At 38.7% G+C, this 22,068-nt stretch overlaps 1 protein-coding gene across 5 annotated transcripts in view; it reads right to left on the bottom strand.

Annotated features, from left to right (window-relative positions):
- The window catches only part of PLPPR5 (phospholipid phosphatase related 5), an 84,752-nt gene extending 63,059 nt beyond the window's left edge, over positions 1-21,693 (bottom strand). For 4 of the 5 annotated variants that reach the window (XR_004253522.1, XR_004253523.1, XM_032191890.1 and 1 more), the window contains exons 1-2: positions 21,463-21,684; positions 865-997 (exon numbers count right to left, since the gene is read on the bottom strand). Coding sequence is in view for 3 of the 5 variants with exons in the window: in XM_032191890.1 (XP_032047781.1) it covers positions 865-997; positions 21,463-21,666 (337 nt within the window). In the remaining 2 variants the exon portion in view is untranslated. Of the gene's footprint in view, positions 1-864; positions 998-21,462 lie in introns of all 5 variants that reach the window. The other variant, XM_032191891.1, reaches the window with a different exon arrangement.
- Between the last annotated feature and the right edge of the window lie 375 nt (positions 21,694-22,068).

Genomic DNA, 22,068 nt, shown 5'->3' with positions numbered 1-22,068 from the left:
CTATGCAAGACAGTCTCACCCTGAATGACTTCCAGCACTCCTGTGTGACAGTGAGCAATCGTGCTCGCAGACAGCGGGCACGGCTGCGCACAAAGCTGCACAGACACAGCTGTACGCCCCTTCCTGCCCCAGCAGCAGGGGCACACTGAGGATCAGCTGCCCCGGGGCTTCGTGCTCCAGCTGCTTCTCTTAGATATAAGGGAGAAGCAAATAACTGACAGAGAGCCCTGCTATGATGTCCCTGCATGCATTAAAAAGCAGCATCTGGGAATATTCAGCAGACATTGTTTGTGGTGGTACTTCCCTCCCCAAAATACAATTCCATGAAATAAGTGGAAAGCATGACATTTCTTACTCACTGAAGCTGGGAGAGGGTTGGGTTGTTTTGTTTGTTTGTTTTGTTACAGCTGACTTCTGCAGACCAAGGATTTCATTCAGTCCTCTATCAATGATTATAATATATGCTCCAGGCTGGGAAAGTACCTAAACGGTGCTTGCTTTCAGACATACGTTTATATCCCAACGTCCTCAATTTTGGCTGCTGTATGTGTGTACAACCAAAAGGAAACTACTGACCATAGATATGGCATAAGGATATTTCCCTTCTCCATTTCACCCTAGTCAGGGCTCAGCAGTTGTCTTTTGCCTCTCATGGTCCCAATTTTTTCTATTCTTCCTGCTGTTTCTGCAACTGTTTTTTTATCCAAAATTCCAAGAAACTTAATTTGCTCCCCAAAAGGAAAGAAGCCACTGCACCCAAGTTAAGACTACACATGAAACACTGAATATTTTCCCCACGTTAGATTTAAGACATATTTGATCACTCTCATCACTCAGAAAATGGAAACATTAATTTGCTCATACCAAGGAATCTGATGGTTCTGCGCACCAGTGGATTTATATAACAACAGTCTCCAGTTAATATTGTTTTTTCTTGGTTTTCAAAATCCTTTGTAGCTAACTGTAGGCAAAACACTGCAGTTTCTCCAACGATAATCTTAGGGGGAGGAGAAAAAGGGGAGAAAAATGGTACATCAGATTACAGCAAATAAAATATACTAGTATTACAGAGATGGCAATCTCATCTTAAGGAAACAAAACCAAACCAGCACAAAACACAACATAAGCGATCCAAGTTCTGTAAGTTAATCTTCTTAGGAGGAAAATAGGCCATATGGCTTGCTATACTTTATTTGCACTGAGAGAATGAACTTCTCTAACCAGGACTTGGAATCAACAAAACATAACCTAGTTTTCAGAAAGAGGGAAAAAAGAATAACTATTAGTTCAAGAAAAACAAGCTTCATAACGCATAGTACGGGGACCAAAGTAAGGGCCAATCCTGGAAGATGCTGAACACTTTCTCTTCCGACATGGCTTTCCCCAACATTCAGCACTTCACATGGGTGGGTTCCAGATTTTGGACCGCAGAGAAAAATTCACAAGAGAGCTCCAGGTCACAACAGAGAATTGGTTTGCCAGTAGATACTTAACAGGGTTTGATCCATATTTTCCCACCTAAGTTTATCTAGTCTGGCTTTAGCTTTGCTTCTTAAGCTTGAACAAAGCGTCGCCATGGATATTTTAACATTAAGCATGGTCTGTTTCCTATTCATTAAACCAAATTCACTTGTCTATAGCTCATGAACAATACAGTTGGTTAAAAATTCTCACACACTCACAAATAAGAAAAATACAGATTTTGAATGTAAAATATCCCCTCTAAGACACGTATTTACCTGTACAGGAAGACATGACTCCTAATTTACTTATGACAATTATGGTATTCAACCTTAATAGCCAAGGACAAACCATAAGCGTGTATTAAGCCTTATTACTAAGCTTTATATTGAAGCTCCACTGCAGGTAGAACACATATGATCAAAAAGCGTAGAGATGGCCACTGTATTCTAACTTTGGTTCACTGTGGGACTTAAAATAAATAAATAAATAAAACAGTGCTTTCTCTCTTCTGTGTATATAGCATTAAAGTATACTGATAGGTACATCACACTGCTAAACAGGAATGAAGACCAGCAAATTAAAGCATTAATGCTACACAAATACAAGAAACAATGTTGTCAAATCAGATTAATTGCCTAGGTTTTCTAAACCGTTGAGCCAACAGAAGATTATAAATCTTTTAATATATCACTATAGATATGAACAGTTCTACAGACAGGACTGTTTATATATATATTAAAAAACAAGCACACAGCTTAAAGAAAACTGTGGGAAATGGCTCATACGCAGTTTGTTGTCAACCAGAAGAATGCAATTAATGACCTTATTTAGTTATTCTTGAATATATACAAATGACTTTTGGCTAAATTGAGACACACAAAGGAGGAGAGTGCTTCTCATAAATAATGTGGCATAAATAAAAATAACTTTGTGGTGGTGTTTAACAAGCAAAATTCAGTTTGTCAGAGAAAAAGCTGTCTTCTATTACTTTACTCTGGCTTCAGATCCTTGTGGCCTTATTAGATGAAACAGAAACGTGAGTACCTGAACTAACAAGTATCCACTCAATACTTTGATGCAAGAAAATTTTCTGCATACTGAAGTACAGTTCTTTTACCTATAAGTAGTAAATGATCAGTACACTTATGAAATGTAACTCAATCTTGAATCCAAGTTTATCAAAATTGTGACAATGATAACATGAATTCATCCCAATAATTCCTACAGCTCTCATGAGAAAAACAAAACAAAACCAAAAACAATTCTAACATGACTCATAAAGATGAGAATTGAAACACTAAGATTTTTATGTTGAGTCACAGCAACTCCCTTGAAACATCAGGGACTAGGCAACCTGAACATTCTCACTTAACTGATTTTCTTTTTTTTTTTTTCACCAAACCCAATAAATTTTAGTGAAATTATTGCAGATTTCCAAACGATAAAGAAGAAAAAGGGAAGCCAGCATGGTCAACTCTCCTGCTTTGAGCAGAGTCTCTAAATCTGCTGATCATGACCAAGGGTTCTTTCCTTCTGGTTTGCAGGGAAGCTGGGGTCAGCAAATGGAATAACTGCTCATTCAGTTATACAGAAAGAGATGGTCACTTCCAACAACTTGTCTTCATCAGCTGTATCTGGTTCCTTGCTGCTAGCAACAATTTCCTCTTATTATATTTCCCATCTTTGATGGTGACATGGATGAAGAAAACCCACCGCTCCAAGAATAGCAGGGATCAGTATTCAAGTTCTTAGCTGAACAAAAATGTTCTTACAGGTGCAAGGGTCAGAACAAGGCAGAATTCAGCAATGACAAAATATTTGCTATAGCAGGCCTAGTGCACTACCCTCAGAAGCAATCTGGGTGGGATATACCACTGAGCACAACAGGCACTCATTTCTATGCTTCTGTGGCTTTACTTTGATCCTTCTGGAATTTGGCAATAAATATAGATTCTGTGTTTTTCTGTACTGGCAGCTCAGATAAGCTGTCCTCCCTTTCTCCAGCCTTCTCCACAAGCACAGCTCATCTCAGTAATCAGCCCAGTGATGTTTCAGAACGGAAGGAAAATCTTTTCCTTCCACAGTCAGTCCCAGGAGACCCAGTGCAACCTTTTACCCTTCTCTCTGGCACCACTGGCAATAGTCAGCTCTAGAGGGTAGAGGAAAGGAACAACCATCTCCCTCTTGCCCTTTACTGTGATTTGTATGCCTGGCATATTCCAGGAGGAAATAATTTCTCTATCTCCTCTATCACAAGGACCAGTACTGCCCTTTGCTCTCCATATGTGAGCTGTAACAAGTCAATAAATGTTATTTAGGACAAGAGAATAACATGTGCATTTCTCAGGGCAAAGAGTTTCTGAAATACTCCAAAACTGTCAGTGGGGAATGCTATAGAGAATCTGAAAGCTCTGTCAACAACCTTTTGGACAGAGCTATGCAAATTCAGGTACAGAAATGTAATTTGCAGTGAAATAAAAAGTGAGGATATTGGAGGTGTCTTTTACCTTCTTCTGTCTGACAGGTGCATACTATTGTATATCACTACAGTTTTTATGAAGAGTAACATATATTAAAATTATTAGCTCACAGATATTTTAACAGTTGTTAAAAGCAAAGAACATCCTTCCCAAAGGCTGAGAAAACCTTTTGACACAGAGCTACAGCACTGAAGTACAAAGAACAATTTTCACCTGAACAGTAACAGTACAAAGTACAGGCTTTCTAAAGAACATATATATATAGCTTTCCCAGTCCTTAGATAAAAATGCAATATACATAGCTGTTACAAAAAACAGCAAGACAAGAAATACTATCCTGTGGGCATTGGCCCAAGCTCTAACAGACAGCAATCAGCTCCCTGTTCTACTACATCCCTATGATACTGTCCAGAATACCTTTAGTCTTGCTTCACACAATGAAGTGTAATAGAAAGAACACAAAAAATCACCTGAGATAAAAAAAAAAAAAAAAAAAATCACCTGAATTAATGCACTCTTTGTAACTAGCAATAAGAACTAACCATAGACTTAACAGCAAAATCTAAATCATAGGAAAAGTTCTAATCATCTCCATGGCAATCATATCCTTTCGGCGATGTGACAACCCTTTCAACAGACAGGAACTCGGCTTAGGAGGAGTGAGATCTGAGATCTAAAATTAATATCGCTTCTTCTTTCACCTCTTAGCTCCTGATTAACTTACTAGCTGATTTTTTTTTCCCATGGTGTCTTTGTACTAGCAATATATTTAGTTCTAGACACAAAATACCTGTCCCTATCCTTGTTTACTGCACAGGATGTTTAAAGGTTTTGCACACATCCCCTACGCTGATTTCTTCCTCCCAAATAAGTTCAGATTTTTTCTGTATTAGTCATTTTTCTGAATCCAGGCAAACTGTTCCTAGTTTTAGCACTGCATGTCAGTTTAAAAATCTAATTTGTCCTTCCCCAAAACATCCTTCCAGTATATTCTTAACTTGGTTCTACATTCAGAGTTTTCTCAACTTGAAATGTCAAACCTGACTCATTCCAAATATTAGAACTAGAGCAGCCCTGACCTTGTTGATTTTCCAGTAAACTGACTCCATTAAAAAAGCTTTCCCCAGAGTAATATAAGATTTTTAACAGCCAGCACCTATACAAACTAATGACCTTAAATCAGCACTTCTAGAGTACTAAACCACTAATGAGGTTTATTTTATGGACTAACCTTTCTTATATGACATAACTTTCTATAAAACTCCAGGATTCAAGTTAGTATTAAATATGCATTTGGTGACAAGATATCTGAGGGTACATTCATGTATTTAAACAAGAAAGTTCTGAAACCTAAGGTTGATAATAATGACCATCTGCATTTGGGTTTAGGAAATGGATTTGTGTGTACACGTTCATAGGCCTTTCCTGCTATCATCTGCTTTTGGATATACAAACATTCATGAAATATTTCATTTGGGCCAGGGAACGTGGCAGAATACATGGTTCCCTTTCTGCCAATTCTCTGGGTTATGCTGTAGCTACAGCAACTGCTCAGATGGATGAGTAACACTGAAAAGCAGTTATTGCATTAAAAAGACTACTAAATATTCATCTGTGTTCTGAAGCTTTTGAGTGGAGAACTGTTGACAGTGCTGTGCACTGTAATTTCTCTTCTCACGTCTCCTTTTCATTCATTGTATTTCTCTCCTTTAGGCAAGATTCAAACCCTAACCAAGACTTCTGTGAGACCATATGCAAGACATAATGTGGTAAAGGAGATCTCATTGAGCCTACAGCTTTGCCTTTTAATCTAAAATGAACTTCCTTGTACTACTTTCACAGGCAGATGGGAAGCTGGGAATCTGAACTAAAATCTTGGCAATTATCTCTGTATCTCCAAACAAATTGTTATCATTTAAGTTGCATGGCCTCCCCATTAATTTCACTTAGGAGTTTCCCACTTGAAAAACGTGGGGTAGATTTCCTTTAAAAATGTGGCTTTCATAAGCTTTGTTGTTCGTGTTCATTATCTTTTCTTCTTACCATTGAGCAAGCCCATGGCTATGCCTGGCCTATTTTCCCTTTAAAAATGCCATCAACATGCCACGGAGCATAGTGGTCTCTAGAGTTTGGAAAATCTAGCAGCATAAACCTTGGTCTTCAGTGATGCTGTAGATAAGCTCCACTCCCTGTTTTAAGCTAAAATTGCTGTGTGAGGTAACAGCCCTGGCAGGAAAAGCAGAAACGGTATTTCCAGCAGTAGCAATTTCAAGTTCATTATGCAGAGCTTTCCCTTGAGGCCATTTTCTTTGTGTTTTTTCTTGTTCTCGTTGCTTCTTGCTTGCTTAAACTGACAGCAAATGCCTGGGTTGATTTCCACAGGAGCGCATTTTCTGTAGTAAAAAATGACCAGGAGTTTTGAAGAAAATGAAAAAATAAATCTTAGATAATATGTCTGCTATTGATTAAATAGAAAATATCTCTCTTGCATTCAGCATAAAGATACAGCACCATACTGCATATCAACTTCTGAAGATATAGGGAAAAGTATAGGAAAAAAATTGCTTTTCTCAAGAAAAGAAGGGAGGGCAGTAAGTCTTTTTCTAGCAAATTTTGTTTTTAAACAATATACTCTTCTTTAAAAAAAAATCAAAATTTTAATACAGGTCTTGGTATTCATGGCCATTTACAAAAGACAAATACCAGTATAAGGTTATATGTTTAATTGTGAAATATTATTTAATGATTTCTTTGCAGTATGGCTATACGCCACGAAATAGTAATGTTAATTCTGACAGGGATAGATAGCCTTTACTTCTCTGTGATACATTGCATACAGTCAGTATGTAACAATGGTATAAGTTGCTCATTTCATAATGATGTTAATGCTGTATGAAAGCAGGAGGCACATATTAACCAAGCAGTAATAACTGGCAAGCTTTAAGGTAACCCTGGGAGCATGTAACCACAGAGACCTTGCCAGCTTTGTCACTCACTTCTCAGTGTCTCTCCTTATTCATTTTATTATCATATCAGAATAAAAATGAAATACTTAAGTACAATGTCCATAAAGGCTTCTGCCTCCCCTTCCCTTCTTTTTTTTTCCTAACTGAGCAGTTGCTCATACGTGTAAATCTCTTCTCCTCTAGAGTTTGGCTGCGTCATCTGACAGGCAGCATCTGCACGGCAGCACCGTCACTAGTGCTGGAAACCTACACACAATGCCTGAGCAAAGTTTGCTTATGTAAAAGATCATTTTGAGAAGTAGTCACTAGGCCCCTGCTATTCTGAGTGCAGTTAAAATAGCCGTGTGCCACCGCTGCAGAGGGCGAGCTGTGGCGTGACAGCTTGACCAGTCTCTGATGCCCTGCAGAGGGGTGAGCAAGCGGCTCCAGGGGGAAGCACTGGCCCCACATCCCCTACTCATGTCTCCTGAATGCTTTGTACCACTGTACATTACCTGTACAGACATTAACTGTACCTGGCTGCTTTGTACTGTAGTCCTTCGAAATTTAGAAATGGTTAGAAATGGCCAGGACACAAGAAAAGCAAGCTAAGTAATGCTAACATGGCTGGTTGGAGGCCAAAGAACTGTCTGGCACTTGGCTCCTAACTACCCAAGTGCTGGCACAGTTCCACATTACTGAGAAGTTTTCTCAATGAACACCTTCCAAATGGTAGTAGGTAAAAGACTTAGGTGAGAATTTTTTTTTTTCCCCATGTAACAAAGCTTTTCTAATTTTAAAAAATAATATCCAAAAGCAACAAATGTTAATTTAGAGAAAATTCCCATCATCTAAGAAAAACTAGTTATTTTGATCTGAAAATGGTGATGGGGAGAGGAAGGATCAATTCAAATCTGCCTTCTAAAAGCACATAAAAAATCAATTCATGTTCCAAAAAGTAAAATTATTTCAGGCTGAAATACACCAGATAAGTTATCTAAATGAGAAATTGATATAAGTGTTAAATTCTCCTTATTTTCTTTTTGCTAAAAAAAAAAATATTGAAGATGCCATTATCCAAAGTTTCCAAGCTCTATACTTCCCTCAACAAAGAGACCTAGTTAGGAAGATGGGTTTTAATCTGATCAAAGAGCAATTAATTTTACTCTCTGGATCTATCAGTGATACTTGAAAAAAAAAGTTGCTTTAATGTAATTATGTCATTAGGGAATTTGAAAAGCAACTTCACATCAAAATTTTCAGCACCTTTTTTTTCAGGTGCTTAGCTTCAACCTTTAAAATACCATAATATTTGCAAAGGAAAAACAAGCATGTTCAAAACCCTATCATTTATCTTCCTTATTAGAAGATGAATTCCATACAGCATCACTGCAACGTGATTTTCAACCCTGCACCCAGTCATATCAATTAGGTACTCTGTTGGACTTCAAGTGCTAAATGTGAAAAAGACTGTGTCTCCTTATGGCCTGGCCTTGGCCCTTTGTACTTTCTTGGCTATCCAAGAAAGCAATATTTTTTTTTCTGTCTGTTGAGAGAGATTTGTTTCTTAACCCTTCTTTACATGTTGAAAGCATTATTCCTTGATGAGCACAATACCAGTAATAATTTTAGCCATACCAACAATCACTTCCAACAGCTATGTAACTTCATGCTTTAAACCCTAGGTAATCTACACAACTCCATTTTCCTATTCAAGATCAACATTCAATTGCAAAATTCAAAATAAATGGTCTTTCATCCCTGTTTCAATAAAAACCAATCATGTAAAAGGCATCTCTTAAAGATTCTGGTCACAGACTAGTGGTTTTACAGTCAGTATATGACTGGAGCCAACTGTTCTCAGAGGCTCGGAGGAAGGACACTATCTGAATTTCCTGCTTTTCATACTGTCTTGCTTCTATCTTACTTCTACTCAAGGCAAGCTACATTATGCAGACATTATTCCTGAGATCAGTTCAAGGAAGTCCACTTTCACTGAAATGCCATATTCATCATACAACTGAAACCAAAGGGCCAAATACCCTATCAGTACAAGCACCTTGGTGTTTTAATGTAACTATGGAAAAAACAGGCTGCACATATGATTAATACCTGTGAGATTCCAAAAAAATGTGTTTTGGCTTACTGTGGCAAAATATATGAATGCAAAACCTACACCTGTAATTCTTGACTTTGGTTTATTACTGGCCATTGCTATTTGATCTATTATGATAAATTTATGTAAATAGCTCAATAAAACAATTTTATACATTTTTATTAAACAAATTTATTAAAAACTAGTTTTGCAATAAAACAGCTTTCTTTGAAAGCATGTAACTAACTCCACTCCAGTTATAATGACCTCTATATAAGCTTCTTTTCCTCTACAATTATTTTAAGCCAAACAAACGCATTAAGGTCATTACCTTTTTCGAGTTAAAAATTGAAGGTAACATCCCTGCTAAATTTAACAGGGTCTGTATTAGTTGTGAAAAATCAATGGCATTGTAGAAAAAAGGAATAAAAGGAATACTGCAGACAAAATGGGAAGATCGTTTTCAACTATGAATCTCATCCCAAGAAGATATTAAAATAAAACCAGGAAGCCCTACCAATTTTAGAAGGGAGCAGTGCTACCTGTTTGGGAAGGAGTTTTAACAAGTCAGGCAAATTAGAAAGTAAAATCCAAAACTGTAATGCTCACTTGTAAGTATATTACCTTAAATTCACTGTTATTAAGTAATACTTTATAGTCTTCACACTGCAATTAGGGTAAAGGATCCATGTGGTATTATAAAATTAGTTTAAAACACTTTGAAAGCCTTTACATGCAAAGCATTCATCTAGAACAGTGACTTCATTCTGAGCTGTCTCACATCACTTGTACAAAATACTTACATTCAGCATAAAAACAGCAGTAAAACTACCTAGTAAGCAAACCCATATTTCTAATGCCCATGAAAGCCAACACACAAATGAAGAAACAAAAGCTTGCAAAGAAAAATAGGGACCACACCTTGTATTGCCCGTTCCATGACATGCAGTCCAACTGAATGAAACAGTCCCAAACCCGAACTGACTTCAAGAGACACACAGGAAAGGACACGAGAGATGCTGATCAGTGAGAAAGGATCATAAAGGAAAAGAGAAATCCCTTATCTAGGCACCCCCCAAACAACTAATAAGTACAGACAGAAAACAATTCTGACCATTCACCTGACTCTCTGTCTTCAGTCTTGAAAGCTGTAATTTGACGGTGTGCAATTATTTCTCCTTAAGAGTGCTTGAATATATCCATTTATTACAATAACAATGTTTATTAGAAACAGAATCTTAATGAAGACATAGAAGTGGGAGCAGAGAACTGTTTATGAGTATCAGAGGCTTTAATGATTATTTATCTCTTCATGTAACAGTGCAATTGTAGGGAATGAGGCAGCAAGCTTCTTCACAGAGCGTATCCCATTTGTCTTTATTTGATACGTATTAATGTAGAAGCAAGATCTCAATAATGATTCTGCATATACTGCAGATCAAATATGGGGCATTTACTTTGCAGTTTTGTGCAAATATGATTTGCACCACTCTCATCACTCTTTCACCTCTGCTACACAATGTCTATTTTAGTGCTTTTGCCACAAATCCAGATGGCTGCAGATGTGCAGCTGGCAACACTATGTTGTCTGACCCTGTTTAGGAGTTTACACAATGCAGTGCTTCAATTAGGAGGAAGTCCCAAATGCCCTCATTACCACAGCAGCCAATGAGCTGAAACAGGAGCAGCAAGAGTGGGAAATTTTAGCAAAAAATTCCTAGTACAGGAAATGCCTACAAGACAGAGGGGAGATTGTATACTTTGCTGTGAAGACAGCAGAGGATAAAAACAGCTCTTTTAGGCATGCAATGGTATTCTGAAATCTAACTGCAAAGTCTATAAGCCAAAAAAAAAAAAAAAAAAGCCCAGCTACTCTTCGTCAATATGTGCCTGTATTTCCTTCCACTCATAAAATAGTGCATATTGGTTTACCTTAACAAGGATCAACTCCTTTGCATAGAACTGTAAAATAATATTAAACATGTTGCTGGCTTTATCAGATATCTCCAAAAAAAGCTCAAGTGGTGAGAGAAGTGTTTTAAGGATGAATGAATCTATTTAACAATTTTAGATCTTGTGAAGTTTTGACACTACTTTCTTCAAGGCAGGCTTTGTAAGAGCTGGCATTTGTCTTCTCTGTGAAGACAATAAAGGAGTATTTGATAAAATACATTGTTATGTAAATGTATTTACATATATTGTGTTTTTAATCAGTGTTGGATGTTATCTCATTATTTTAGAAATTTAAGCTTTTGCTAGAAACAGAAGTTCAAAGTATGCTGTGTTGAAAGGTACTATCACCTGTTCAGTAACAGAACAACCTTCTTAGTTACTCTGGTGTGGCAAAGGAATTCTTTCAGGCATTTTATTTCCTATTGGCATTCAAGGTTAAAAATGTAAATTTCATTATGGATATAAATCAAACACCTAAATCTGATCATTTTCTGACTGCATGTTGTACATGCACACATACTTAAAAAAAAAAAAAAATATATATATATTTTGTTTCAGAGATAGACTCTGTCTTATGATTTCTTCCACTGTAGAAATCACACAGCCATCACAAATTAATTCATAAACAAAAGAAATACCTAGCAAAACTGCAATTCTGACTCTTACAATGGCTCCATAAAAAGATTCTATCAGCACCTTGCTCATTCACATATATTGTTCCATCTCAGGAAAGCCCTACTATTCCAGGTAGCACTGAATATTTAATTAACAGTTAGTACATACCTCGCTCTTATACAGTTCTTTCCACACATAAATCTTGAAGTGCTTTACAGAGAAGACTAGTTTGACAATTGCCACTTGACAGGAAGGCAGTAAAGTCTTAATCTACGTCATGCTTGGGTGACCAGATCTTTCTAACAAGTCAAAGCCTGACAGAACTCACAGCCCAGCTTCGGACATTCATTCTGCCAGCTGCAAATGTCCACAGACTACTTATATACCCCAAGGTCAGTCTGCCTACTGATAGATCTCTTCTGCCTTTGCTAAATGTTCTGGAAAGAGTCCCTGTGAGTAACTGAAACGCTGGTATCAGCAGAGCATGAGCACTTGGCAAGGAGGACCATATCAGCTGGGCTATCCTCAGTATCACTCACACAAGCATACCTGCAGCCCCAGCTCCTGCCTCCTCCCTTGGGCCTCTCAGACACTCAGACTCATGTCTGTTGAACATGCAACAGCCACAACCTTGAGAGCAGTCTCATAGCAGAGCCCAGGTACACCTGACGGGTCCAAGGATGCCTGCCGTAGGAGCAGGAGAAGCAGAAAATGAGATGCAGAGAGGCTCTGAACACCAAATTCAAACTATGTAAATATGATCAAACCTTTAGCAAGTGCTAAAACTGCCTGACTGGGTGGTCAGACACCAGCAAGCAGCAGTTCGACCACAGGCATCGCCACTTGTCAGCAGAGCCACGTTAACAGACAGTCCACACACCTGCCCTGCAACATCCAAACAGGCAGCACATATTGGCTGGTCTTAATTAAAGCAGATCAAACTAAAATACTTCACCTCATCCTCCCCACAGGCTGCAGGTTGGCACGTGGTTGGTTACTGCAGCTCAGCTGACCCATAATTAACAAATCTTTAAGCAGAATTAATTCAGTCATGTCTGAACTCTAAATTGGTATGGACTGGTCACAGAAATCCCTGTGAAGCTGAGTTCCACATACTCATTTGTGTACTTAATTCTTGGTTTACAAAGAAACAAACTACAAAGTAACCAAATAAAATTATCATAATATTATTCAGAGATTGAATAACAAAAAAAAAAAAAAAAAAAAAAAAAAAGACTCGGATCCCTTAGAGACAGCATGAAAAATACCAGCTTAAAACAACCAATGGTTTAAAATGTTACGTTATATAGAGGAGGAAAAAAAGAATCAAAACAACAGGATACTGTTGGGCTGACTTCTGTTCTTACTAGTTTTATTTTTTTTTCTCCCCCAGAAATACTCTAATTAGTTTAGCAATGAATGCTTTCAGACATACTCCTTGACCCTACATAGCTGACAGGCAACAAGTATATTTGTAGAGAAGGAAAAAAAGCTGTCCATAAGATGAAACCCCTTAGAACACATTCATATTGAATTTATAATTAAATGTACATTAATAAATATGTATAACATATTAATTAGAGTGTCATATAATTATTATATATAATATTGATATATAATGATATAATATACTGGGTAATTATGACACATTAGTAAAATACATGCAAAATTACAGGTATGTATGTTTTGTATGTTGTCCAGAATGGTAAGTAGGAGTTTAATTCACAGCTTACTGATTTTTCACTAGAGTTTAACCCAGGGACTTTTTTTCTGTTTTAGATTTTTGGTGCCTCCTAACCAGGAACTAGCATCCGAGATCAAGATTCAATTTTGAAGAGGTTACTGAAAAATTTACTAGATTACAAGTAGATCTTTAAAATACATTATTATATCCAGTAATTTTTCTACCTCAGATTTCTTAGTGCTTTACGTTATATATTTATATTCACACCTGAAGGCTGGGTGAAGTGATCTGAACAAAGCAAGGCTGCTGCTGATCAGAGATAGAAAATGCTATTATGCCTTTCTACTTCTTCTTCAACTGCAGATTTGTGCTACTATGTATGAGTATCAAGACTAGTATATTCAGAAAGGATATTCATTGTTAAAACAGCACGCCACGGGATGTTTTCTGAGTACTGGAGATGTGGTATATCCACCTCAGCTAGGCTATTTACTTATAATCTACATGGTACAACATCTTAGCTAAATAAGAACCTTTTAATGATGAAACCAAGGCCATGAAGCACTTCAATGTACCCGAGAGAAGCTGCAAGAACATTGTAAATGTTTTTTTGTTTTGTTTGCAAAAAAAATCACTGATTAAGGCTGAAAAACACAACTAAAGCTACTTACTTTTCTACTTTGCTGGTGTCCATATGATGCAAAATAAATGACCAATCTCTTCAATCCTCTATGATGTACAATGAGCAAGAACTGCTCAGTGTAGCAACTGATCATTACCTCAAGCCTACTATTTCAGATTACAAACAATGCATACAAATTCCCTAATCGTATGGTGCAGGATCAGTTGGATTAACATTTTCCTCACTTAAACATAAGTGCATCATTTATAGGACAAGCAGGCATTCAGCTGTTGCAAACAGAACCCTGTCCGCCTTGTTCACATCTGCTTGCCACTTTACATCCAGAGAGTCCATCAAGGGATGAAGCATATGGACCTGAGATTGTTAGCGTTTGTAAGCTGTGTGCATAGCAAGCATGGCAGAAATTATAAATTCAATTGGAAGTAGAAACATTACTTCTGCAGGCACTGTTCATGTAAGCCATCACAACACAAGAGGAACACAGACAGATAAAGAAGGATTGTGGAAAAAAAAAACACAATGGTTCTGAATCTTTTATTGTTTCTCCTGGTTACAGCTCTGTTGGATTAGTGGTCATATGCTGGGATGAAAACAGCATCAGACTATCAAACCATGTATTTGTCTTGCTATGTGCCCCAAAAGGCCAATACTGACATCTGGTACACAAAGTTACTGCAGACCTTAACAGTGTGATTTATTTTTTATTCTTAAGTAAAGTCGCAATGCAATTATCCCTTCATAAAGGGAGAACACGATATAAATAGCCTCTCAGCATCAACATCTTCTGCCAGCCTTCCTCCTTTCCAAAAAAGTGGTTAAGTCCCCGAATTTTGCATATTAAAAATAAAAGCAGCAATAACAACAATAATGTGAAAACGAAGGAAGAAGACTACCAAAGAAAAAAAGTTGAACTTGTGCACACAGGTTCAATGAGAGTTATGAAGACAGAGAACAAAAGGGCCCTTCAGGAACAACTTGATCACAGAGTAAACAAAGTATTCTGGCAATCACTTATTCACGTAAAGTCTTCACAGCTGTCAAATGTGCCAGCAAGAGAAGTACACAAATAAATTCACAGAATCACACAGAATCACAGAATTTCTAGGTTGGAAGAGACCTCAAGATCATCGAGTCCAACCTCTGACCTAACGCTAACAGTCCCCACTAAACCATATCCCTAAGCTCTACATCTAAACGTCTTTTAAAGACTTCCAGGGATGGTGACTCCACCACTTCCCTGGGCAGCCTGTTCCAATGCCTCACAACCCTTTCAGTAAAGAAGTTCTTCCTAACATCTAACCTAAAACTCCCCTGGCGCAACTTTAGCCCATTCCCCCTCGTCCTGTCACTAAATTCTCACTAATCAAAGATATTCCAGGACTAGTGACACAGGTTACATATCAAGAGGCAGAAGGCGCACAAGTAAAACCATTTCTGTTTGATTTCAGAGGACAAAACTGGTGTACCCAATTTATATGAAGCTGGATGTGTAATTCTAATCTTCCATTGCATTATCATTATAATTTCCAAGACATTATTGGGAATATTGCAGCTAGATATATAGAAAAAGAGCTTACTGCTCCTGGACAGAATGCTGGACACACTGAACACTTTTGTTGGCCAATTCCTTTACTTTGCTCTAGAAGATGCATATAGAAATGAACACTTGAATACCTCACTACACATTCTAAGACTTTTTTTTGCCCTGTAACACAGAGCTGCTGACAACAGTGCATCCCTGCATTATTTATCAAGTTTTCTTGATTTCTTTTTGGCAGAAGTGACAAAACAGCTTAGTTTCCTTCAGGATGCACAGAAACCACTTCTACTTCAAGAAGTAGAACAGGAGAAAAGTCTTTTATTCTGCCTCCATGCTTTTTTTTTTTTTTTCCCAATAGTATCAAAGTGTCCACAGAAGCTAAAGTAGCTTTGTATCAGCCAAGAAGCAGAAAATTTCAGCATAAAATAGATGGAAAAAGCATTTGTGAAGGTATTGCTTTTATTTTGTTTTATTTTATTTTGTTTTATTTTATGTTATTTTATGTTATTTTATGTTATTTTATGTTATTTTATTTTATTTTATTTTATTTTATTTTATTTTATTTTATTTTATTTTATTTTATTTTTTCCTGAGGTCAGGAATGAAAAGCATTTAAAGTTCTCAGGTATGAAGGGAATTCAGATTCCTGTCACAGCAAATTCCCAGAGGACACTTCCAGAAATTTCTTTTTCAGAACTTTAAGTTGTGTTTTTCCCTTAAGTTATAACAAACAGATAACAGAATGTTTTGATGTCCCAGCCATGGATTCCAAGCCAGCATCCTTTTTCATGTACAACACTAAGTTATATCAGAGTAAAGTAATTTCAAAGTGAACTCTACAGCTTAAAAGGCTACTCTGACAGGAACATTTTGAAAACTCAGTCTGACAAAATCAGATCAGTTCCTGATGCCACAGCACATGGAATCATAGGTGCAAGAAGGAAAATAGGAACTAGGAGGTTCAAAAAGGAAGAGGAAAACAGACACAAGCCCAATCATATCAGCCCTATCTACATGCTAGAAACAAGCAGCGCATCTCCTTCAGGTCTTTGCACAACTACAGTCTTGAGCTGCTCAGGCCTGGAAAGAGATCAGCAAAGACACTAAAGAAGAGAGACATGAAATCTGCTGATTCTTCAAAGGGAAGCTTTTCTTTCTCATTATTCAAAGAATTGTCTTGTTTTTTTCTTAAAGCATCAGGATACAGTAAATTCAACATGTGACATTTCTCACTTTTGTCATTTTTTGCCATGCTTCAAAATTCCTTCCTCAATTGTTCAGTCAGGAAAAAAAAAATACTGACTAAAGCTAATGTGAAGGTTGAATGTCTGTTTTCTTTACCTTCATTCCTTGCTTGGGATGTGCCAATTTAAAGATTCATCCAATCTACTTAAAAAAAATACAATACAGTACTTTGCCTGAATTGCAGATATTTTTTTCAATGATGATATTAAGAGGATTTTCTAAAATAAATCACTCTTTAATTGGTTTACAGAGAATATATGAATATGCTAGGAATTCATCTAAGCACATAAAAGTGTATATTTTATGAATAAGTACTACAATCATCTGTTTGTTACTTGGAAATAAAACCAAACATCATTAGCATAATAAAACTGTTTACAGTTAAATGTGTCATTATCTCCTCCTGGCTTTTGTGAACCAGTCAGCATACATCATAGGTCCTATACATTGAGTTTTACACCAATTATTTACTTAAATATTTTTTCCATTTTATGTGATCCATATTAGTGTATGTAGCCATTGAAAGAATCCTTGAGTACAGATAATAGTATTTTAGAGAGGTAAAAAATAGTAAGATCTATCAGAAAGAAGTAATGCAGAACTGATCACTCTCCAGATTCTGAAACAGTTTTACAAATCATTTCTAACTGGAAGCGAAAGGATTATACTGACGTATATTTCCCAAGCTACATCTGTCATAAGAAGTCTAAAAAAGCAACCAGCCTACTGAGCAAAAAGTGGCACTTTGGGAAATGGCTTAAATAGCACTGAGCTCTCAGCTACCACTTCTTTCTTATTGAATATTTGAGTAGACTCAAATCAAGAGCACATTGCTCATTACCCTCACATTTGACTTAAAAGAAAAAAAGGATTGAGAATTCCAGCTATCACTGCCACAGACAGTAAAAGCACAGGAATGCCCAGACAGCACTCCTCTTTCAACCTGAGCCACAGAGACAAATGGGAGGACTTCAACACTGCCTGTGTGGGAGTCTCTTCCACCATGGAATCTCCTACTTCAGGCTTTTACATTCTTCTGATAGCAATTTCAACCCCTTCTCCATTTTGCAGAACATTTTACTGTTAGTCTGCCTAAGATTGCTGATGTAAATGCATCCACTCACTCAAGGCACTACTATGCCTGAAGGTAGGACTTAGGAGACCTTCCATGAATAATAGCCTAGTATTGGAATGGAGCATGTGTTTTGTTACATTACAAGCTGCTTTTATTTCCAGCCTAAAAAATAATGAAATAATAATAATAATAATAGACATCCAGGCCCTCAAAATTCTCCAGTGGAAGAACTCATAGCTACAGATTTAACAGATGCATATACCGTTCAGAGATAATCCATCAGAGAACACAGATTGAAAACCAATGATGTAATGTATCCTGCTTAAAAGATTGGAAACCATCTGGAAAGAGGGAAAGGAAGAAGCTCTTCTCATCTTATAGAACGACTGCTGCTGCAGGCTTTCAACAATTGCTGTTATACCTATGAAGTTATAGGATCTTCAAGCAGCCATGGACAATAAGATCGATTACTATTGAAGTGAATAGCTCAACAATTTAACTTCTCTCTAGCTACTACATGACCCAAGGGATATTTGAAATATTTGACAAAAGACACGTACAAATTCCGTAAGCCCCAAATGCAGAGCATGAAACTTCCTTCCTTTAGCCCCAGTTTCACTTCCCTGTAGCAGAGCACCTGCAAGTCAAGCATTACAGTTCAGCAAGCAATCTCTGCTACTGTGCAAGGACTCCATTTGCCAGCTCAAAATCCTGCAGATCTATGACTGACAACCAGCTGCATCTGCCCTGGGATGACAGGGGGCAGAAAGGAAGGCCAAGCGGATGGACTCAAGAATGGAAGCGTGGCAGCAATGCTGCAGCAGCATGTTACTAGGCAGCACCATTTGAAAGACTAACCTGAAAGCTTTCAGGATTAGCATTGTGCTTGCAGATACATCCCTGTCAAATGACCCAACTCATTACTTACGTCTCAGCACGTGCATGTTTTTGCCCTGTGTGTGGACACTTGACTGCATGGCTGGACAAGTCTGCTACTGTAGCTCAGTTGTGGCACAGGATTTTGGATGCGCAAGCTCAGATGTGGCACAGGAGTTTGGATGAGCAGCTGTGTGCCAGCCTCAAAGCAGTAAGACACCCATTACTGATGAGATGCTTATGAAGATGGATCCTACTACTGGCACTTTATTTTATTTTATCAGTTTTTGAACAGCAGGTATGTGGGAAGAGGACAGTCACTTGGAAAATCCAATTATTGTCATTCTAGAGCAACCTGAATACAATTCAATGCAAAGGAACCCATCACTGAGTCATATTAAGGGAGCCTGGGTTACCTTGAAGCATATCCTGGCTCCAGTTTGACAAGCCCCAATTCAATAAGAAGTTAGTTACCCTGAACATCAAGATAAAGACTTTCTGATGCTCTATTTCAAAGCACCCAAAAGAGCATTAACTCCACATGCCAAGCTAATAGAAAGTAATAAATAAATATTACACAAAATGGTACAGCTAGTTAGAAGCTTTGGACTAACATGTCCAAAGCACTATGTCAAAAGAATGGAATGAAAGAGGAAAATTTGGAAGAAACACTCCCACAAATCATAGCATTTAATAAACAATTTTCCATAACAACAGTGATTTTGCAAACAAGAGTATATTTTAATTCATATAAATCCATTTTTCCATAGGTTTGTCTTTGTATCCTTACAGGCAGAAATACATCTTTGTCACGTTTGTTTTCATGTTTCAATTATAGGAAAAAAATACACAGAGCACATATGTTCAAACCTCCATAGATGAGATAGAAATGAAATAGAACAAAATCTAATTCACCCCTGTGTAATCTTCGTAAGGGAGTTTCACTACCGCTAAAAGCATACAAGTAGCTTTGGTGAAGAAATATCACCTTCACTGCTTCTTTCAATGAAAGAGAATTTTTATACCCTGCCTGACTGAGCAAGAGTTATCCCATGGAAACACCAAGCATGGGAGGATTGCCCTTGGAGAGTCAGAATTTTGTCTCTAGCCTGAATATTTTTTCCTTTATTTAATAATGTTAATGATTAGATTTAGTGCTATTGAAGTCAGGAGACTTCCCCAAGGCTAATGTCTACATAAAATAAAATAAAATAAAATAAAATAAAATAAAATAAAATAAAATAAAATAAAATAAAATAAAATAAAATAAAATAAAATAAAATAAAATAAAATAAAAATGTGCAAAAGTCACCTGCAATGTGACTTTCCGTGCCCTGACCAACCGATGCATCTCATTTTCCTGAGGAAGTGGAACAGGGAGAGGAAGAACAGTAAACCATCACTAAATTCCATTATTAGGTATTTAGCAAGACTAATTATAAGACTGCCAAGCCAAAGGTCTAGGAGATTTCTCTGACGTCATCATCTAACACCCAGGAAATGAATGGCAACTACCAATCCGTTTTGCTGACACACATTAGGAAGAAGAAATGCTCATCATAAATATCTGACATACTCTATAAAATGTCCTAAGCCAAACAGAAGAAATATAATTAAAAGTACAACAAACGCCACATGCAACAGAAAAATACTACCAAGAAACAAAAAGCACATGGAAATCTCAACAGAATTTGAGGGTTCAAAAGATCATGAAAACAGATAAATAAAATGGTCATCTAACAGATACTGTAACAGAAAGGAAATTTTACCCAAATAGTTACATAACATCTTTTGCTAAAGATTAGTTCGTTCCCGAGGGAAGAAGAAGAAAAAAAAAAAAAAAAGAAAAGAAAAAAAGAACAAACTTGCTATAAATTATCCCAATGCAGCCTGATGTCTCAAACACTAAAGCTGTGCATAAGACTTCACAGTGGATGCCATCTGAGACACTGATGCACAACAGAAGCGTCTGCAGTTAACCACAGCATCAGCTTGATGAAGCTTTCTGTTCTCACATTTTAGATAATTTCCTGAAAAGGAATGAATCGGTGAAACTAATAACCACTACCTTAAGAGGCCTCCTCTTACTGTAAAGGGGTTTGGTTTTTTGATTTGTAATGATAACAGCTCATTAAAACAAACTCTTTACAAGGAGTTTGTGTATGTGTAACTGTGTGCACCTGCTGAGTCTGTATATAATCCATCCCTGATGGTTCAGTACTCCCATCTCATTCCCCCCCCCCCCGCCTAGTCTGTGCTCCACAGGATGGTCGGGGATTATTAAATGATGCTAATGTTCTCATTATCTGACAATGCAAATAGTGCATTCAGCAATTCTCTCGTAGCTTTTTTTCCCCAAAGCGAAGAAAACCAATAAGACTCATTCTCGATGCATCTTCTTAAACAAGACCGGCAGAAGATCGTACTAAACTGGAGACCCCGGTTTAGTTTGCACCCCCATCAGTCACTGTGACACACGGAAACGACCAAATCGAGCAGAACTGCTCCTTGCTCCTTTCACAGGTCAGCCTACTTTCAAAATAAACAAACAAACAAACCGACAGAGGATTATTTTTTTTAATTAGCGCTGGGTGAAACACCACCCTACGGCTGCCAGCAGCCGGGCTTCCCCGGGTAGTCCCCGTACCTGCGACCGCCGCACGCTTCGAGGGAGGCTGCACCCGGCGGGGCTGGCAGCAGCCAGCCGGGCCCTTACATAAACGGGCGCTAAAAATAAATGCCAAGCCGGGGGGCGGCAGCGGCCGGGGCTCGGAGCCCCCCCGGACCGCCGGCCCTCCCCGGAGCCCCCCGGCCGGTCCCCCCATCCCTCCGGCGGCCGGGGCTTACCACCAGCACGGGCACGCCCGCCGTCAGCGAGTAGAGGAGCACCGGGGGCACGGCGCTGCTGTCCTCCGGGCCCGGGTAGGGCTTGCGGTACGCGCCCTCGTAGCAGAAGAAGCCCTGCACGTTGACGGCGAAGGTGTCGGTGTACTCGAAGTAGTAAGCCAGCATCACGGTCCCTGCCATGATCACCATCTGGAAGTAAAGCATGCTGCTGAGCGGAGAGGGCACTCGCATGGACGGGGGGCTCCGGCGGCCGCGGCAGCCCCGCTCCCCGGCGGCACCCACCGCGGGCGGGGACGGGGCAGGCGGGGGCCCGGCACCGCCACCGGCACCGGCACCGGCACCGGCACCGCTCGGGCGGGCGGAGCGCGGCGGCGGGAGGGGCGGCTCCGCTCCGCCCCGCCGGGACCCGGCCCGAGAGGAGGAGGAGGAGGAGGAGGAGGAAGGCGGCGGGGAGCCCCAGCGGAGCGTTCCCTCCGCGCCGCGGCAGCGCCCCCGCACCTCGGGTTTGGTGGAAGATGCTCTGCGGTGCGGGGCGCTGCTGAAGGGAGTCGTGGCCAAAGCCACAGGGAGAAGGGGCAGCTGGGCAGCAGGCGGTCACGGCCCTAG

This window comes from Aythya fuligula, chromosome 8, assembly GCF_009819795.1.
Source record: "Aythya fuligula isolate bAytFul2 chromosome 8, bAytFul2.pri, whole genome shotgun sequence".
Lineage (NCBI taxonomy): Eukaryota > Metazoa > Chordata > Aves > Anseriformes > Anatidae > Aythya > Aythya fuligula.
The sequence above is the reverse complement of the archived record's forward strand: the minus strand, read 5'-3'. Positions and strand labels throughout refer to the sequence as shown.